Source organism: Vidua chalybeata, chromosome 3 (assembly GCF_026979565.1).
Source record: "Vidua chalybeata isolate OUT-0048 chromosome 3, bVidCha1 merged haplotype, whole genome shotgun sequence".
Taxonomy (NCBI): Eukaryota; Metazoa; Chordata; class Aves; order Passeriformes; family Viduidae; genus Vidua; species Vidua chalybeata.
In genome coordinates this window covers 8,925,732-8,943,807 of record NC_071532.1, presented here as the reverse complement: position 1 = coordinate 8,943,807, position 18,076 = coordinate 8,925,732, and the positions used below count along the sequence as shown (strand labels likewise).

The 18,076-nt window shown below is 35.2% G+C and overlaps 1 protein-coding gene across 15 annotated transcripts in view; it reads left to right on the top strand.

The window, feature by feature from the left end:
- Positions 1 to 18,076, top strand: part of AFDN (afadin, adherens junction formation factor) — a 116,186-nt gene that overhangs the window by 43,449 nt on the left and 54,661 nt on the right. For 11 of the 15 annotated variants that reach the window (XR_008429890.1, XM_053938110.1, XM_053938109.1 and 8 more), the window contains exons 9-15: positions 628 to 672; positions 5,483 to 5,577; positions 6,306 to 6,568; positions 8,090 to 8,159; positions 10,270 to 10,385; positions 15,134 to 15,195; positions 16,067 to 16,272. Coding sequence is in view for 14 of the 15 variants with exons in the window: in XM_053938110.1 (XP_053794085.1) it covers positions 628 to 672; positions 5,483 to 5,577; positions 6,306 to 6,568; positions 8,090 to 8,159; positions 10,270 to 10,385; positions 15,134 to 15,195; positions 16,067 to 16,272 (857 nt within the window). In the remaining variant the exon portion in view is untranslated. The remainder of the gene's footprint in view (positions 1 to 627; positions 673 to 5,482; positions 5,578 to 6,305; positions 6,569 to 8,089; positions 8,160 to 10,269; positions 10,386 to 15,133; positions 15,196 to 16,066; positions 16,273 to 18,076) is intronic. The other 4 variants (XM_053938115.1, XM_053938111.1, XM_053938112.1 and 1 more) reach the window with 1 other exon arrangement.

Genomic DNA, 18,076 nt, shown 5'->3' with positions numbered 1-18,076 from the left:
TCAGAACTGCAAAAAAAAAAAAAAGGTCAAATTTATGGTCAAATAGTGTGTGGTTTTTTTTGGTTTGTTTTAAATCCAGATGAAATTATCAGTACACAGAATATATGAAACGTACTGCCATGTTCTACAGGTTGAGGTTTGCTTTGCATATTAATATTTTGGATTCTTTTAATAATACTCTTGATTTCTTTTCTTGTTCTCTTACTCTTTGTGGGATTTGGTGCTTTTTCATTAAAATGTTGTTCTCGGGCAGAGGCACGAGACACCCATTTAGTAAACCCAGTCTGAAGTGCCACGAGTGTCAGTGCTGTGTGCTGAGCTTCATACATAGCCTGTGGGACTGACCTCTTCGTGTTTTTCTTCTAACAGCTTGTTATTACTTCTCTAAACAATAAGGATTTTTTCATTCAGTAGCCTTGTAGTACTGATGTCTTTATATTCTACACAGTTTCTAAAGTTGAATGAGTTTAATGAACTTCATCCTTATAAATTGAATAGGTGTTGTCTGGCTACAGTTTCACCCTTTCCTGTCTTTTCTTTTCTTGCCCTCCTCCGCATGTTCTGCATGGTATCTGTCCTGCTGGTGCTGCCTTCACCTGGGTCCTCTGCATGTGTTTCTAACCCCAGGGAGAAGGAATCACTTTGCCTACTACAACTATCACACTTACGAAGGTAACGCTGTATTCGGTACTGTTCTCTCATTAGTCACTAAAAACTTCTCCGACTGTAAATCTTGTGTTTCTTGATGACAAATGAAGGGCTATCTTATTTATATTTAGGGTTTTTTCCAAGGGATTGCTTCTGTGAAGTAGTTATCTGTTTTATCAGCTTCCATTTAATTATTTGTTTGGTGAACAAACATCAAATAGAAAATGAATATGCTGTTATCCACAGAGTTCAACCTTCCAGCTAGAATTAACAGCTAAATTTCAGAGGGTGGTTTACAAGCAATGTTGTAGTAGAACTAAAAGTTCTTTAATCCATCTGCTTGCAGAATTCATAGTAAAAAGGGTTTTTGGGTAAATGACATGGAACTTAGCTGTCCTTTTCAGTATTTGACTGTGTTGATGCAGTGCATGAAGTCTGTGATGATTTTTATCGGAAATAGTGTTTGGACCCCTGGGAAAATTACCTTACTTTCTACTCCGTGGTGTTCCATAGCATCATTTCTGCAGCCTGGTTTGTCTAACATTAGTGGTATATGTCAAAGATTTAGCACTTCAGACAGTAAAGACTTGTTCATTTCTTGTAGTGTTCAAAATTGATAGCCTAATGTACAGATCATTATGGATCTTTAATTCTCCTTAGAGTTTAGAGTAATGTGCAGATGTGTTCTGGTTTGACCAAACAGACAAGAATACTAAGCCATTCTTTTCATTGTGAAATGTCTACCAAAATATTTCTTATTTTATTACGTTTTTTCCCTGTTTCCTCACTTTATTTTCTAGACTGCTTTAGAAGAACTACCTGTGGTTGTCAGTGCTGCTCACCCTTTCCTTTACGGTTGTGGAGTGCAATACTGGGGTTCCAAGAACTGTGTTCAAACTTGTGACCAGTGCTCAATTCTGTGAATTGAATTCAGACTTCCATTTTGTTAACACTGTTATTCCAGAGAGCAGAAAGGTTTCATAGGGTGTGCTGAACTAAAAATCATGGATGTGCCTCTACACCAACTCTTGACCATTAACTAGGAAGATGTAAATTTGGTTGCATGTCACTGGAAAAAAAAAAAAAAAAAGCTGGCTTTTTAAATCTTTATCTCAGTGTGTGAAAAAGAAGGTCTTCATACTCTAGAGCCAGACTGTGTCTTTGGAAAAAAAGCACTTTAGGATACTTGTATGTATTATAGAAATAACTCCAGTAGAAATGTCCTCCTGTCAAAACAGAGGCTGTTTATATTTTGGCAGAAGAACCTAGCAGACTCGCTTTCATGCCCTGTGGAATTGCACAAATTCATTAAGTTTGCTAGTGAAGTATGTCCAGTTTTTCCACTTCTCCACAGCTGCTGATGTTGCTCTTTGTATGACTGTTTCATTGACTGAAGATTAGATTCTGTATGGTGGAGGATGCACTTTAGTAGCTTGTGGCTGTACATGTGGCAGCCAGCAATTGTCTCTGTATCCAAGTCATGTGAATGAGCCAGTAAACTGAGATCAATCTGATATTAATAGAAATAGACTGGGTATACTGAAGTGATGTTCAGCAGCACTTTGAATAGCTGATTCTGTCTGCATTATCTGTGAATATGGCTTTTGATGAGTTCAGGAATGTTAATAACTTCAGTTGTACAATCATAATATTTAAAGGCTGAGAAAAATGGCAAACCCCCATATTTACAGATGTGAGCCTCAGATCCTACATGCCTGAAATTAAAATTACAAAGCATAAATATAAAATAAAAAAGGCACAACCCCATAAGGCTTTTTGCCTTGCTTCATCACAAAAAGGAGCAACCTTGAGCTGTAGAACAGATAGCAGTGGGAGATGGTGGAGGACATGGAGGTATAACAACTTGAACAGAAGAATTGCAGAAGGTTGGAGAAGTGGAAAGTCTTGGCCAGGGTGTTTTCCTGGCCAGCCTTCTTTCTGAGAACAGAACTGCAGTATGTGTAACACTTTTGCACATGAGTTTTGTTGTCTGTTACAATAAAAAAAAAGTTTACTATTGGCTCTTTCTGCTGGAAGTGCATATCTTGTCTGAAATTTAATAGAACTATCTCCTGAATTCGACATGGTATTTCAGATCTGCCCAACCATCTCCTAAGCTTATTAGTGTTTAAACCCTTAGTAGTTAGGAACTTGTACAGGAAATATGCATTCGAAGTGTAGACTTAACTAATTTCAACTCAATGTTTAAAGTCCATTGTGTGACCATTTTTGTTCAACTTTGGGCTTACTTGTTTTCTATGAGCTGATCTTCATCATTTGGTTTGGTCTATGCTAAGTCAGTGCTAAATTAGTACTATTTCCCAGCATTGTTTCAAGCATTGACTAGTGAAATCACTTGAAGTTATAATTTCCAAAGCAGTGTAGCATTCACCTTTTAGTGGAGAAGTAATGCATTTAAAATATATATCTATGCAGGGCGGCCTATCTTATTTTTTTTCTATTGTTTAAAAAATAAGTGTTTGTGTTACAAACGACTGACTTGATGTCCTTTCACTACAGGTTTTTTAATAACATTACTATTTAAGGTGTGGATGGTGACTCTTATGTGCATAAACCAAGTAATGAAATCTATTTGTATTGCATCCTTTTCTAAGATCAGCCTTTGTAGACTCTTGTGGCCTGGGGAGTAGGGCCTTCACCATAGATACAGCAGAATATGTATCCTACTGCAGTGAGTTATAAGGGATACATTCCAAATACCATTTAGGTGAGGTTCCAGCTGTTGAAAACCAGGAAATACACTTTACACTGTAGTATAACACAACCATCCTTCCCTCCTGTGTCCCTCCCCTAGAACAAAAAGGCCCTTCATCATTCTTAGGATTTGTTGTAATTATCTTCAAGATTAAGATACCTTTTACTGTAGAAATTGGCTTTTACTACTGATAAAGTATAACAAACAACCCAAATAATTTTGAATAACGCCTTAAAATTTTCTTCTTTTTGTGAAAGAAAAAATTGCATTTGTATCTAGTGCTGTGATTTTAGTACAAGATATTTTCCTTACTACAATTAACACTGCAGAGAAACAAAAGCCTTAATTTGCATCAGCAGAAACATTGTGATACTAAAATACATTTCTTGAGTAATCGTTGCTTGAAAGAACACATATGTGGGTGCCACTTTCACCAAACTAGGTTATGGGTAGGAGGAGGAAATACTTGACTTTTGGATTAATAAATAAATAAATGAAAGAGCTACTCTAGGTTTTGATGTGTAAGATGTGAGGAGACATAATAAAAATTAATGGAATTTGGTGTAAGCAGCCAGATGCATTCAGTAATCTATTACATGTCTGCATTTAGTGATACTGAAGATAGCAGCCATATAATTTCTGATTTAGCATTCTTAAGTACTTTAAATTGCACACAATTCAAATTGCTGAAGACATTGTACTAGCATTATGTTTTCTGGCTTATCGTGACAAAATGTATGCCTCTCTAGAATCAGAGATTTCATAGAAGGTTTAGCCCTCGACCTGCAAGATATTTAGAGGGATGAGTGATCTTATGATTAATGTTTCTTTTGTGATGGATGACATACTAATGTTATAATAGTGTTTCCTTGTTCAATAACTGCATATTACTATAGTATCAGCACTTAACTTTAGTATTTACAGTACCAGTCTATGGACTAACTGTGCCTATTGTCTTTATGTCCCAATAACATCCCAACAGCCCCAGGAGAAGTTTATTACTAACTACCATTTTATGGTTAAGTGGTTTGCATTCTGATTTTAATAAACAGATTCTGGGAGTTTGCAACTAGATTTATGGAGCTTCTGTTTATATTGACTTTCACTTTAAAATTTGAAGATAACTAGTAGTCTACTGCAGACAATATCAATTTATGTGCCATGGCTTTAATGATATTCTGTAATGCTTTTTTGGAGATGACTTAAAATCATTGTTCATTTCCACAGGTAAGACATTCCTTGTCTTGTAGCCTCTCTTTTTTACAGCTTTGCTTTGGAGAAGAGATTGGAGAGAAGTTAGAAATGACAGTATTACTTCAGTTTCCGCTCATATTTAAAGTAGTAGGATTTTCTGGGAAGTGGGGAGGATTTATACGTATGCCAAAACCCATTTGTGTTAGCCTGTGAAGGCACCAGCTAAATTGTGCACACTTTGTATGTCCAGCCTATTTCTGAGGGGGGTAGGAAGTTGGACTTTATTTTTTACCTCATTTTCTGTGACATGAAAGTATAGGTCAATGGAACTATAAGATAAGGGTTAGGTAAGAAGTACTAAAGTCTTGTATATTAAGACTAAATGTCCTAGGTAAACATTTTGTAGGATTGTCTTTTAATATTGCTCTAGTTCAGTATCTGATGAATTAGAAACAGTTTGGTATCTGGATCACTTGATAGCAGATATTGCTGATAATGTGTATTTTAGTAAGATCAGTAGATGCTATTCCTGTGGGGATCTGCAGGTATTTTATTTTCTTTCTCTTCTAAACCCATACTGGCATACCCATATAAAATCTTAGAGATTTACAAAAACTCTTGTATTGCTTAAAGTACTAAGGAAATAGAAAATGTTTTTCATGGTATGTTCAGAATAGTAATTCTTGATTACTTTATTCTTTGCATATGTAGTAAACAGCTGCTCCAAGTAGGCTTTCTCTACTTTCAGGGTTCTTACATTATGAGGAACAACCAAGTTGCCTACAATCTTGAAAGAATGTCACTCAGGTTTCCTTTTTTTGTGAACATCGCTGTTCTGAACTAAGTTGCAGTAAATGTAGAAATACTGTGTGAATATTTGAACTTTATTAACTTACAAATTAATATTTATCACTTGCTGTACAGATGGTTCTGACTCCAGAGATAAGCCAAAGCTCTATCGTCTACAATTAAGTGTCACTGAAGTTGGAAACGAAAAATTTGATGACAATTCCATTCAGGTATGGAAAAAAGCAGACTCATAGTACAGATCTGATCTCCGGTGTGTTATGTGTCATTATGGAATCTTAATAAAATATGCTGTAAATAATCTTCAAAGTTTGAAGAGAGAATATTGCTGAAATTTTGTATTAATGGCCATAATGATCTGTTTTAATTTACTTCCACTCTTGATTCAAGAGGAGGGTTTTATTATTTTAACTCAAGCTTTTATTATTTAAGGGGTTTATTATTTGAAATGGGGTGTTCTTTTTCCTAACTGGATCAAATAGAGAATATCAGTGTTACTGTAACTGCTTAATGGATTTCAAAGCCTAGTCTTAATCCTGTTTAGGTAGGATTTTTTAAGAGTATAAAACAAGCATATTTGCATGAAGTTCATGCCACAGAGTTTCTTAACAGTAGCCTGGGTCCATGTCAGTGCATTTAGTTGATTTATAATTATTTGCCCTGTGAGATTTCATATAAAACAGCAAGTGGAAGAAAACAGTGTATGACCAAGACAGTGAAAATTTTTTCTTTAAGGGATGTCTGCTGCACATATTAGTTAAATGTGTGCATTGAAAAAAAAAGTGAAATTCACAGATTTTAGTACCACTCATCTCTGTAAATTCTTAATCAAAGTTAAATAACCAGTCTGTAAATAGAAGCTATATCTTAGTCTTTGTTTTTTTTTATTTCTGCTACAGTATAACTTAATTTATTCTAAGTTAATTAACTTTTTTCCCAGTTATTTGGTCCAGGAATTCAGCCTCATCACTGTGACCTCACTAATATGGATGGAGTTGTTACTGTGACCCCGAGAAGCATTGATGCTGAAACCTATGTGGAAGGTCAGCGTATTTCAGAAACCACCATGCTGCAAAGTGGGATGAAGGTTCAGTTTGGGTCTTCTCATGTATTTAAGTTTGTGGATCCTACTCAGGACCATATTATTTCCAAAAGATCTACTGATGCAAGTCTTATGGTCAAAGGTCCAAGACACAAAACTGGGTGAGTAAAATTTATTTTCATCCTGCTGAGGTTAGAAGGGAGCCTTGGGAAAAAATACATCATGAAAGCATAATAAATGGCCAGGGACGAGTGTGTGAACTCATTTAAAGTGTTAAGTATATAATTTTAATACTTGAGCTCCACCTTGTGATTTTATGTAGGAAGTGTCTTTCTCATTATGAAGTGTTCAAACAAGTTTTCCTCATGCTCAGTTCTGTGTGAAAAGCATTATAATGCCTTATTTTCATGTATTTCATAGTTCATCCAAGCTCCAGGAAAAGTCAAGAAGTTGCTGAATGTTTTCAGAGAGTCTGGTTTTTGTTTTTTCTCAGATAATAACTTACAAAATTCCACTAAAAGGATTTGGAAATGAAGTAATCACGGAATGAGAGTGTTAAGATAGGGAACTATATGTCTCAATATAACAACCACTTTTTGTAGTGTGATTACTTACCCACTGGTTTCTGTGTTGCAAGGATTGACAGTCCAGAAGTCTTTTGTTTCTCATTCATATTTTTGATAGGTGCATAATAAAAATACTGATCTTAGATATTGTGACTCGTAGGGGTTCAAGTGTTCTGTTCAATGGCTACAGAAATACTCAGAAGAAACAATCTTAAAATTAGTTTTTATAGCAGGGGAAAAAAACAACATCCTATTTTCCATCTTCTGAGTCCAAATGAGGCTATTATTATTAATACACACATTATTGTATAATGTTATTCAGAAAAGTAACAAATTGGCTTGGAGATGAGTGAGAGAAAGATACCTAGGAAAAGCAGCTTATCTGCTGAATTAATATAGATGTATGCTTTAACCATTTTTATTTTTTCTACACTCTATTTTCTTATGGAAGGACACTGTGCTTTTTGTGGGCCCTGTCTGCAGGAAGACCTCCAGCCATGTGGCTGTCATGTATTATGCTTGCTTAAATCTTGAGTTCATGCTGCATTTAGCCTGCAGATCAATAAATAAGTGCTCTTGCAAATTTACAGTCAACTGGAAAGCACGGTATTACTGCAGAGCTTTATCTGGACAATAAAATCTATGGCAAAGGGCTGTTGCAGCTCGAACAAATATTTTTTTAATCTTTAGAATAAGGAGATAGTAATATGCATTATTATGATTTATGAGTTATTTACATTATGTTGTACATTTAATACTAAAGAGGTGAGTAAAAAATTGTAGCTAGTCTGTTGTAGTAAATGCAATGCCATGAACATGTTTTATGTGTATTATATTTGTGTATTGATATTTTCTCACTTGACTGGGAAGAAATTAACTATGAATCTGGTTTTGCAAATGAAATTGTCTGTATAAATATTTTTAGGTTTTATTGATATGAAGAACTAATAGCGTATTAAAAAAAGTTAATATTAACTGGACTCATAACCCTTGAATTTTAATTTACTAATTTTAGTTACTCTGTTCCTTGTTTATTAAGTAGTTGTATTAAGCAGTTTATTAAGTGTTGAACAGTAAAATTTCTAAAATATACTGGAAATGTTACCTTGCTTATAGAGCTGTCCAGGAAACCACATTTGATCTGGAGGGAGATATTCACAGTGGAACAGCATTACCAGCAAGCAAGGTATTGTATTATGACTAAGTTAGCAATAAATAACAGCATGTGTAAGTTAAATCAAAATTACAACAACAGTAGTATCTGGGGAAGTGTGGTCAATTTATCAGTCTCCTCTGCTGTTTTCCCTTGTGGATGGGCTCAGATATTATATGCATTGTTAATTTAGATTTGGTTTTTTTGCCCCCAAACCCTTTTGTTTATATTTGTATTGGCATTGGGGAGACAACTTATGTCAAGGATAGTAACAATTTTTTAGAAAGTGAAACTCTCCAAACCTGAAGTAGTTTCTCCCCAAATTGACTTATGGAAAGCAGATTACATGCAGGTAGAGATTCTTGTTAGAACCGGTACATTGTTACCTTGTGTCTGTAGCATATGGCTGTTGTCATTTGTGATGGGTTAAATAAATGTTTTATATAAAATGTGAAAGGGTGTTCAATTTTAATTTAACTTGGTTTTTAAAATTTAATGGATGTGACTTTAGACTTCAATAGAGCTCCTGTACACACATTGACTAAACAAACTGTCTCTGCAGTCATAATTATAAACATTTTATGAGGTGATAATCTTTTCATGCTTTCTTTCTGCACTTTCAGTTAATAGATTTTGTGTCAGAATTGCATTTTTCAAGAGCAAATAAAGAGTAAATTACCAATGGTTAATGCCTTACTTGCTATGATTACATGCCTCAGATGAAATGAGAGAATGAATTATTTCAGCAGTATGAAATGGAGTAATCTTCCCAGAACTGCATTCCCTTTTATGTTTTATTTCTGCTATTACACAACTGAAATATTTGTAACTATTTAGTGATATGAATGCAGCAGTGTAGGTATTAATAACTCTGATAGCTTTTGAATGTATTTTTAGTCTTGTTTGCTTACCATAGTCTTTTGATTCAGTTTCTCTACTTTCTTTGTACTGTCGGGTAGTGCTTTTATCTTATATGTGTTCTTCACCTACTTCTGATAGGAATTTTAGTGATATTTTAAAAGGAAGAACAGAAACTTTGTAAACTAATAAAATATCTTAAAATTTCTCAGAACAAGAGTTTCTGGCTTGATTATATAGCTTATTTCATATCCTATTCACAGTCATTAGAAAAATACTTCTAGTGGATTTAGGGATTAATGGAAAATTTAGGGGTTTTTTCAGTTGTGCTGTTTGAGACTGTGTACAACATCTTGTTAAAGCACTGAATCACTCATTTTCTGACATTTGCTCTCTTCTAAGTTTGCTTTTCTGTTTGGAAAAGGGGTAACAGTAAGTTTAATGAAAGTTCTCTGAGACGTGGTGGTGAAAAGTGATTTAGTTAAAACTCTTGCTTTGAGATGCACTTGCTGGCAGGTTTTCCTCTGTTGAAGCAAATTATTTAGTTCTAGAAATCTTATGAAATGTTGAAACACTTTCTATTTTATTGATGTCTTATTTTCTACTCTTTATGCTGAAAAAATTTGCTATTTATTTTGCCGCTTAAAGCAGCGTATTTGTCCCATTCCTGATAGGATTTGATTGAATTAGAAATAATAAATTAAAAGCTTCCTATTAAGGAGCATGAGACACCAAAAGAAAACAAATCAAATGTTACATAAAAGAATAACCATTTGAATTGCCCCTTTTTGTCTTGGAAATGTGGTACTGCCTGCCAGATCAGATTTTCCTTAAGATCAGGATAAATTATGTTTCAGATCAGTAGTGCAAACACTTGGAACTACTGCAGAAGCAGAGTAGGGGAGTATGACCAGTTTTAAATTTGTAAATGCATTTAACTTTGTCTCTTACCTAAAGTTTTAATTCCCAACTCATTCTTACTTTGTATTGTAGCTATGCAACTTTTGATTAAAGGTGTTTACAAGCTACATTATAAATTCTAGGAGTGCATTAACAAAGAGCTGCTCCTAGCTGGCCATTGTTGTCTGTTGAATTGGAAGCAGGCTCTTCAGTGCTTCACTGAAAACACCTGCTGAGCTGTAGCTCTCTGTGCCATTCTCCCTTCTTCTGTTTCCCCATCTTTTTTCAAGCCTCAGACCTCAGCTTCATTTTAGTGCTGCTAGGCACAAATACTGGCTCATGCAGTGCTTGCATGCTAAGCACCTGTCCTGCTGTTTTGAATTAGAGCACCAGCAGGCTGGACGGTGACAGGACATCATCCGCATCCAGCACAGCCGAGCGAGGAATGGTGAAGCCGATGATTAGAATAGACCAGCAGGATTACCGCAGACAGGACAGCAGGTAGGAAACGTGGGATCCATTACTTCTCAGAATTGAAAAAATGCATTTGTTTTTTCCAGTAGAACAAGTGCTGCGTTAAAGTATTTTAAATGATCTGGTTTTCCATATGGAGAATGAGATTTCCTTTGAGATCTCTCTCCAAACAAGCCCCAGGATTAACAACCAAAGCAAAAAACTTCACAATAATTAAAAAAACAAAAAACAAAAAACCTAGTCCTTTGCTTCAGTATTCTGTTATTTGTCGTTCTCTTCCTGTAAAGTCAGGCTGATAGTCATGTCACATCATTGTTGATTTGTGGTTAGGCATGTCATATGAAATGAAAAGTACAATTACATAAAATTTTTGTTTGTCAGTGGCAAGATGATGTGATTTACTCTGGAGAGTGAAGTAACCAAGTCATTGCTATGTCTGCTATGCTGTTATCAGCAGGTGTGGAGTTTGTCCTTGAAGATGCTTTAAGATACTTAAAACCTGACTAGGTAGGGTTGTGAGCAACTTGCTCTTGTTGACCCTGTTTTGAGCAGGGAAGTTGGATCAGATGATCTCTAGAGTCTCCTAGACCATCACACCATAGCAAATCAGTGAGAATGTGAATACAACTTTTTTCAAATCCTTCAAAAAATACAAGATTGTATTGCTGTCTACATAAATCAACTTTTAAATTTAGATGAACAGCTGTGATAAATGAATGAAAGGTAAGGTAAATGTGCTGCAGGGTTAAAACATGCAGTGATCCAAGTTGTAAAGCTTGCACTATGAAGCTCTTTATATCTTTAAATTGATATATTATTCACTAGACAGAAAGGAGAATTCAGAGATGTGACTGGCAGGAAAAAAATACTACCAAAAATGGGCAGAAAATTGTGCTTCCACTTGAACGTTCAAATGTTCTATAGCAGGGGCATCTTTTAAATACTTTCAGTGAAGTTAGATAGAATATAACTCAGTTCTACTCTACACTCCCTTGTTAGAGTGCCTGACCATCTTCAGATTATTTTTTAGAATTTTATTAAGGTTGTGAAGATTTAACTCCTTCTTGGGTTACTAGTATTTTAATTGTAATTTTCCTCATAAAAGATGAACAGAACTTCTTTGTGAACCTTTTATAGCCCGTCATAAGTTCTTGAGGCTTCTGTTGTTACTATTTTTTGATCTGTGCTTCTGTATGTGTATGAAGTTTATTAAATTTCTGTGAAGAGATTTATCTTGTGCTGTATATCTGTATTTTAAAAACACAGAGCCATCTGTGAGCTGTGTCTTGGCTTCATTTTGTTGGGGTTTTTTTAACTTCTTAAATTCCTTCTAAAGAGAGTACTCATTGCTAGTTTTTACAAAGGTTTTTTCACCATGATTCCTGTGTGCAGAAAGTATTTTTAGAGGCATCTAGATCACACTTAAATTTGTGATAACTACAACTCCAGAGATCTTCATCACTAGCCCTGACATTGGTATTTTATTTCTATATATATCTTAAATGTCAGTAGTATGTGTTGTATAATGAGTCTTATTCATCTAAATACAGCACTTCTGTCATGTGCTCTTTCTCAGATACATTCACTGTGTTCATGAGAATTAGAAATCAGCAAAGTCAGGATGTTAGATTAGAACTTAACAAATTGGCCAATGAGTTGCCTGAATATGTGGAATTCCCCTTTGTGGATGTATTTTGTGGATCTTTAGTTAGGTTTCCTCTGGGATACTTTGATCTCATTTTGTGAACTCTTAAGGACAGTAATTGTGAACTGCTTTATTAGTTTAAAAAACCAAAAATTCTTCACTGGCAAGTTTCATGTTCTTGGTACTGTACAACTTCCAGCCCACACTAAATGTTCTTGTGGGTACTCTGTGTATCCATCACTGCTCTATAAAGGTGAATAATAAGACAAATAAGACTCTCTTCCAGTAACTCACTGGATAGGTTGAAGATTAGATTAGAACTTGGCTGCCATGTTTTTTTCATTTCTAGAAAGAAAAAAAATTGACATCTGAGAGCATAACTCCAGTTTACTTGGTATGATTGTTCTGATTGTAATGTGATTCTTAGAAATCAAATATAATGACTATTCATTTAAGGATTGTATTCATGCATGCTCATTAGATAACTGACTACAATTAACATGGCCAAACATATAATAAAAATGAGCAAAGAATTTTTGCCTTGGATACCTTTGAAGAGTTCTTGAAGATGTGTTTGGTTGGAAAAGAGTGTGATGATATGTAAGTGGTGTTAACTGAATGCAGATGCGTACCTGATTCCTTGATTTAACATGCCTTAAAAATTTATATATAGTTAGAATGCTGACAAAAACAATCACGCTTTTTATGCAGTTTATCACAGACAATCTAGGAGAATACAGAAATATCAGGAGAATGCGTTATTGCTTTTAATGTGATTTTAAAGTGCAATATTACTCGACACTATACTAAGAAAGGAGGCAACCCCTAATCAATATTTATGGCCCTTCTAAACCTAACTAGACTTTCAGAATGGTTTACCTCAAAGAATTTCATCACCATAGAGAGGCTTTATCTGTAGGAGCAATAGCATAAAGAAATACACACTTAAAATACATCCATTAAAATGTGTTACCAGAAGCACAAAGAATTCAACTTAGATTTTGAATATGCAAAGCTTAATTAGAGAGTATTTCTTCTGTGTGTTTTTAGGGGAAGGAGGAAATCGATACAGGGGTTGGGACTAGATGATCTTCAAGGGCCCCTTCTGTCCTGTGACCAACCCAGACCATCCTATGGCTCCATGATTTGTTGAAGGGAATTCCTATTAGGGTACTTAAATAATTGATCACTGCATCAGTTCCTAGACAACTAATTTACAGACAGAATTAAATTAACAATTTTTAAAGAATACTTTGTATTAATTTGGCTCTTACGGCAAATTTCCAGAAGTCTGTGAGCAATCTTGTGTTAACATCAGGTCTCACCATTCTTGACACATTGTGTCTCATTGGCTGGAAATCCAGTTCCTCTGTTTGTGCTGAAACTGATCAATATCATTTTGTTCTAAGGAAAAGAAAATAAATCATCAGCTGAAATCTGTCACTGATTTACTAGTCAGTTTGTTAAAATATTTCTATCTCTTACTACCATCCCAATAATGAAAGATGAAAAATTTTTCTGAAGTTGTCACTATAGTTCCATTTTATAATACTGTGTATTAGTAATTTTTCTATGGAAGTCATAAAGTTCTCAGTGAAGAAGCACTTTTGACAGTGTTTCAGTTGCAGTGAACAATTAATTAATTTTAAATTTATAGCAATAAAGAGATAGAAAATATATAAATTTACACACCAGCTGGGTGCTCTTCATAAAGACAGCATGCTGTCATGTTTGAAATGTAACTGAAATGGCAGAAATTTGTGTACATGCTGCCATGCTGTGCCTGCTATTCCTTAACTTTCAACTCCCCCAGAAACTGGTTTTATAAGAAACTTATTATAAGGCATTATCTAGGTGGCATAACCTGAGTTCTCTGCTGGTTTAAGGTTTTGCAAGTTTGTAGAAAAGCAAGCAACCAAACAAACCCCCACCAAAACCCAAATTCTTGGATTCAATATGCTAAAATTTAGTTTAGATCTTTTGACATCAGCCAACAAAATTATATTGTGCATGTTTACTACAGGAGATATGACACTGAAAGTCTTTTTTCAGTTATCTCTGCCTTGTGGCATAACTAATAATCTTCAGGAGAACAATGTTAATATATTACATTCCTTTCTTTATCAAAGTTGTTGGGGAAAGTAGAAAGCTGCCTGTTGTGTTACATGTGGTTAAAATGATTATTGCAGGCAGAAGATGTTAAACTTTGACTCATTTCCTAAAAATAGGTGCCCAGCTGCAGAGAACAGCTCAGGTAATCTTTGCTTAAGGCAGTAATGATTTATTAAATTAGGAAAAGGTTTTTCACTCAGAGGGTGGTTGGGGACAGGAACAGCTCCCCAGGGCAGTGGTCACAGCACCAGCCTGACAAAGTTCAAGAAGTATTTGGACAATGCTCTCATGCACATGTTGTGACTCTTGGGGTGTAGTGTGCAGGGCCAGGGGTTGGACTAAATGATTCTAATGGGTCCTTTCCTACTTGGGATATTCTGTGATTCTGTGAAATACAGACTTAACCTTTTGCAGGCACCAGAAAAGTGAAATCTCTGTTCAGTTTTCTACTCAGTGATTTCTCTCTGGTAAGAAATAGCTCTGCAGTCGGTTTCAGTGAGGACAGTTCTGGGGCTGATTGCTGTTTCTTGATGTAATGTGGCAACGGCTAAGTAGGGACTGGGTTTGACCTCCTTTCTCTCTTTACCAGAAGAAAGGTCAAATAGGTTGACTAAGTCTTCATAAATTTTGAAGGCACGAAAGGCAGCAAAGTACATTTGTTGTAACCAAGTTGATGTTTCAGGCAAAGCTTCATTCAATTTCTTTCATGTGTCCATGAATAATTTGTTATTTGAATCCTGTAAATGGCAGATGGCAAACTGATCCTGTCAGTCTGCTGTGCAGCACACAAGAGGGTGCTCATTAATATCACAGACTTCACAGTTCAAGTCTGTATTTTTATCTGTTGTATTGCTGGCAAATACAGCTTGAATGATTCTGGAGGAAAGGTAAAAAAAGTGTCATTCTGTGGAAGATTGTTGTGTCAATATTTGGAACCAGTGTATTTGGAGAAATATGTAATTTTAACTAGTATCACCCATGTGGATTATTTGTTTCAATTTTTCTTATTTTTCTTTAGGTCTCAGGATACCCATGGACCAGAACTGATACTGCCTGCCAGTATTGAATTCAGGGAAAGCTGTGAGTAAATAGTGCAGTTAGAATACTAACCTGTTAATGCATTCTTCTATACTGTAATATTTCAGTTTGAAAACTTAAGGGCGATTTAAGTAAACATTGAACAAAACTATGATTATACAGATGCTAGAGAGTCTATTAGTATAATTTGTTTTGTTGGGAGAGGGTGAGCAGATACTCTAGATACTGAGGCATGTTCATGCGTATCTTAATTCTGATTGCATTTCAACTCCTTTAGATTTTTAGATTAAATGTGAAAAAATTATAATCCGATCTCCTCAACAGTAGCTTGGATTCATTGTCTTCTATGTAGCTTTCTTGTGTCTTGTGTAATAGATTGCATCTTGGTCAAAATCCACTTTCTATAAAATCTGAATAGGTTTACATTGTCATTTAGAGTTTAATTTTTTATTATCTTGGTGCGCAGGTTTTTAAGGCCTCAGATCTGGTAGCAAAATAACATACTAGAGATTGCCCATACTTCAAATATTTGAAACTAAATAGACTGGTGAGCAAGCAAAGATTGATTTTTATTAGTATGAGACCTTTGTTGGAGTAAAATATGCAAGAGAAATCTTCCATTTTCCTGTTCCTTTGAAGATGCAAATTTTCAGTAGATAGGAAATAGTACAGAAATGTTTCCCAGTGATCAGATTTTCTGGCTTTATATGGAAGTCTTTTGTTAGTGTGTCTAACACTATGTACTGTAGTACATAATAAACAACTTAGAGTTCAAATTCCTGTAAGTTGCTCCCCCTTCCTCTTCTTTTCCCAAAGTAAATCCTTTATGCCTCAAGTTATGAAATAGTTTTCTTTCATTTTCTTCCTGTCTTTGGATTTATGACATACTGTTTCTTTTCCTCTTTGTCTGCAGCTGAAGATGCCTTCTTATCTGCCATTATAAATTACACAAATAGCTCGACAGTTCATTTTAAACTGTCACCAACATATGTTTTGTATATGACATGTCGGTATGTATTGTCCAGCCAATACAGACCTGACATCACTCCTGCTGAGCGTACTCACAAAGTCATTGCAATAGTCAACAAGATGGTGAACATGATGGAAGGAGTGATACAGGTGAGTTACTCTGCCAAAATAATGTCAAGGGAATTACCTACATTTTGTGATGATCGAGCAAACTTTGTAGTCTGACCCTTAACCAGTAGTTGATTAAACAGTAATACCTGCACTGACTGCCCTTATGAGGGGCAGACATTGCTTTTATGTCAGTGGTAAGAAACTCTCACTGAGCAAAGTGGGAAGTTAGGGAGTGGCTGTTGCTCTGAAGATTATGTTCCCTGACAAGAGGTGACTCTTTTCTAGAAGGTAAGATCTTTGCAAACATTTCTGGCTGTGAACCCTTGTAAAACAAGTTGGATCAGCTTATTAAAGAATACTGTATAAGTAGCATTTGTTTGCACTGATTGATACTTGAAATGAATGTATTAAAAAATAATGACTTTTAAATTCTGACCCTATCACTTTTACAACTTTGGTAACCACGAAAATGGTTGGACATCTTGAACATAAAACTGGACATAAAACTTGGACATCTTGAACCAAGCTGACACAACTGCTTTGTAAAGAGAAATACAAGTTCTCAAATGTTCCAACGTTTTTATATGTAGTCTAACACTCTTGCTACTATATGTACAAGACTTCTACAGAATCACAGGGGGAATTTTGTTTAGTGAAAAAATGCAGGATAAGATCCACTGGGCTGTCTGTGATATTAGACAATACATTGTGTATCTTGCATTGATAAAACAGACTGGTTATTTTCTCAAACAGGTACTAGTTCATGTATCCTCAATAATTAATTAATTAAACTTCTTTGTCTGCAGGTTTTTCTTAGAAGAAAAATTGAAATCTGTTTCTGTATTTATTAAAACAGGTGTGTTCATTGCAATTAGTGCTGCCAGAGTAGCAGCAAGGACCCTGCTGCACTAAGTGCTGTACAGGCATAACAAATATGTCGGTCCTGCCTTAGAGAATTTACAATGCAAGTGTTACACAACAGCTTGATTAAGGGAGAGTAGGAAAGTAAACAACAGGAGTGGCATGAAACTCATAATAAATAAAGCAAACTAAAATTGTTCAGGTTTTGGAAATATTTTAGTGAAGTTTTCTGCAGGGGAATGTTAGCTCTAGACACCTGTGTAATCTTATAGAACAAGCTCCATTTCACAAGAAAGATTAGGAGGAAATGCTGTTGTTGAGGACACTTTGCAATAAGAAAGTAAGATTTGCCTTCTTACATTTGAAAGTTGATCAGAGACTGAACAGCAGTTTCCTTCTGAAGTGAAGAACTGGTATGTTGCTTTGAATCTTGATGTCACAGTCGTTTGAATCTTGATGTCACAGTCAATGGATATTTGATAAAATTGAAATGGTATCAAAAATTAATATCAGGCTCTTTTATTAAAAAAAAGAAATTTGTCTATTGAAGAGAGGAGACTGTGGCTACAGCGGAGAACATGAACTGGCAAGAGCCTGCACATAAGCAATTCAATGGCTAGAATGGAAAGTAAACAGAGAGAAGTAGTCTTCAAATATAAACTGGAAGTTACAGGTCTGAATCAAAGAAAGTCACTCAGTTTATAGAACTAATGTATACTAGTTATAATGAACCTAAAACGACTTGTAGTGACAGAGGTGGGTACAGTGGGAAAGCAGAGATAAAATTTTCTATTCTTAGTGTTGAATGGCTAATGAGGTGGCTGCTAGAAGATATTACAGGAGTGGACTCAAACATCAGTTTGATTTGAAAGAAATCAAAGCTAGAAAGTAGATTATCCTGTGAAAAATATTCATTTACTGCACTGAGAACAGCTTCCCAAGTCACATGCAGCCTTGTAGTTGTAAGCAAATGTATTTTCTA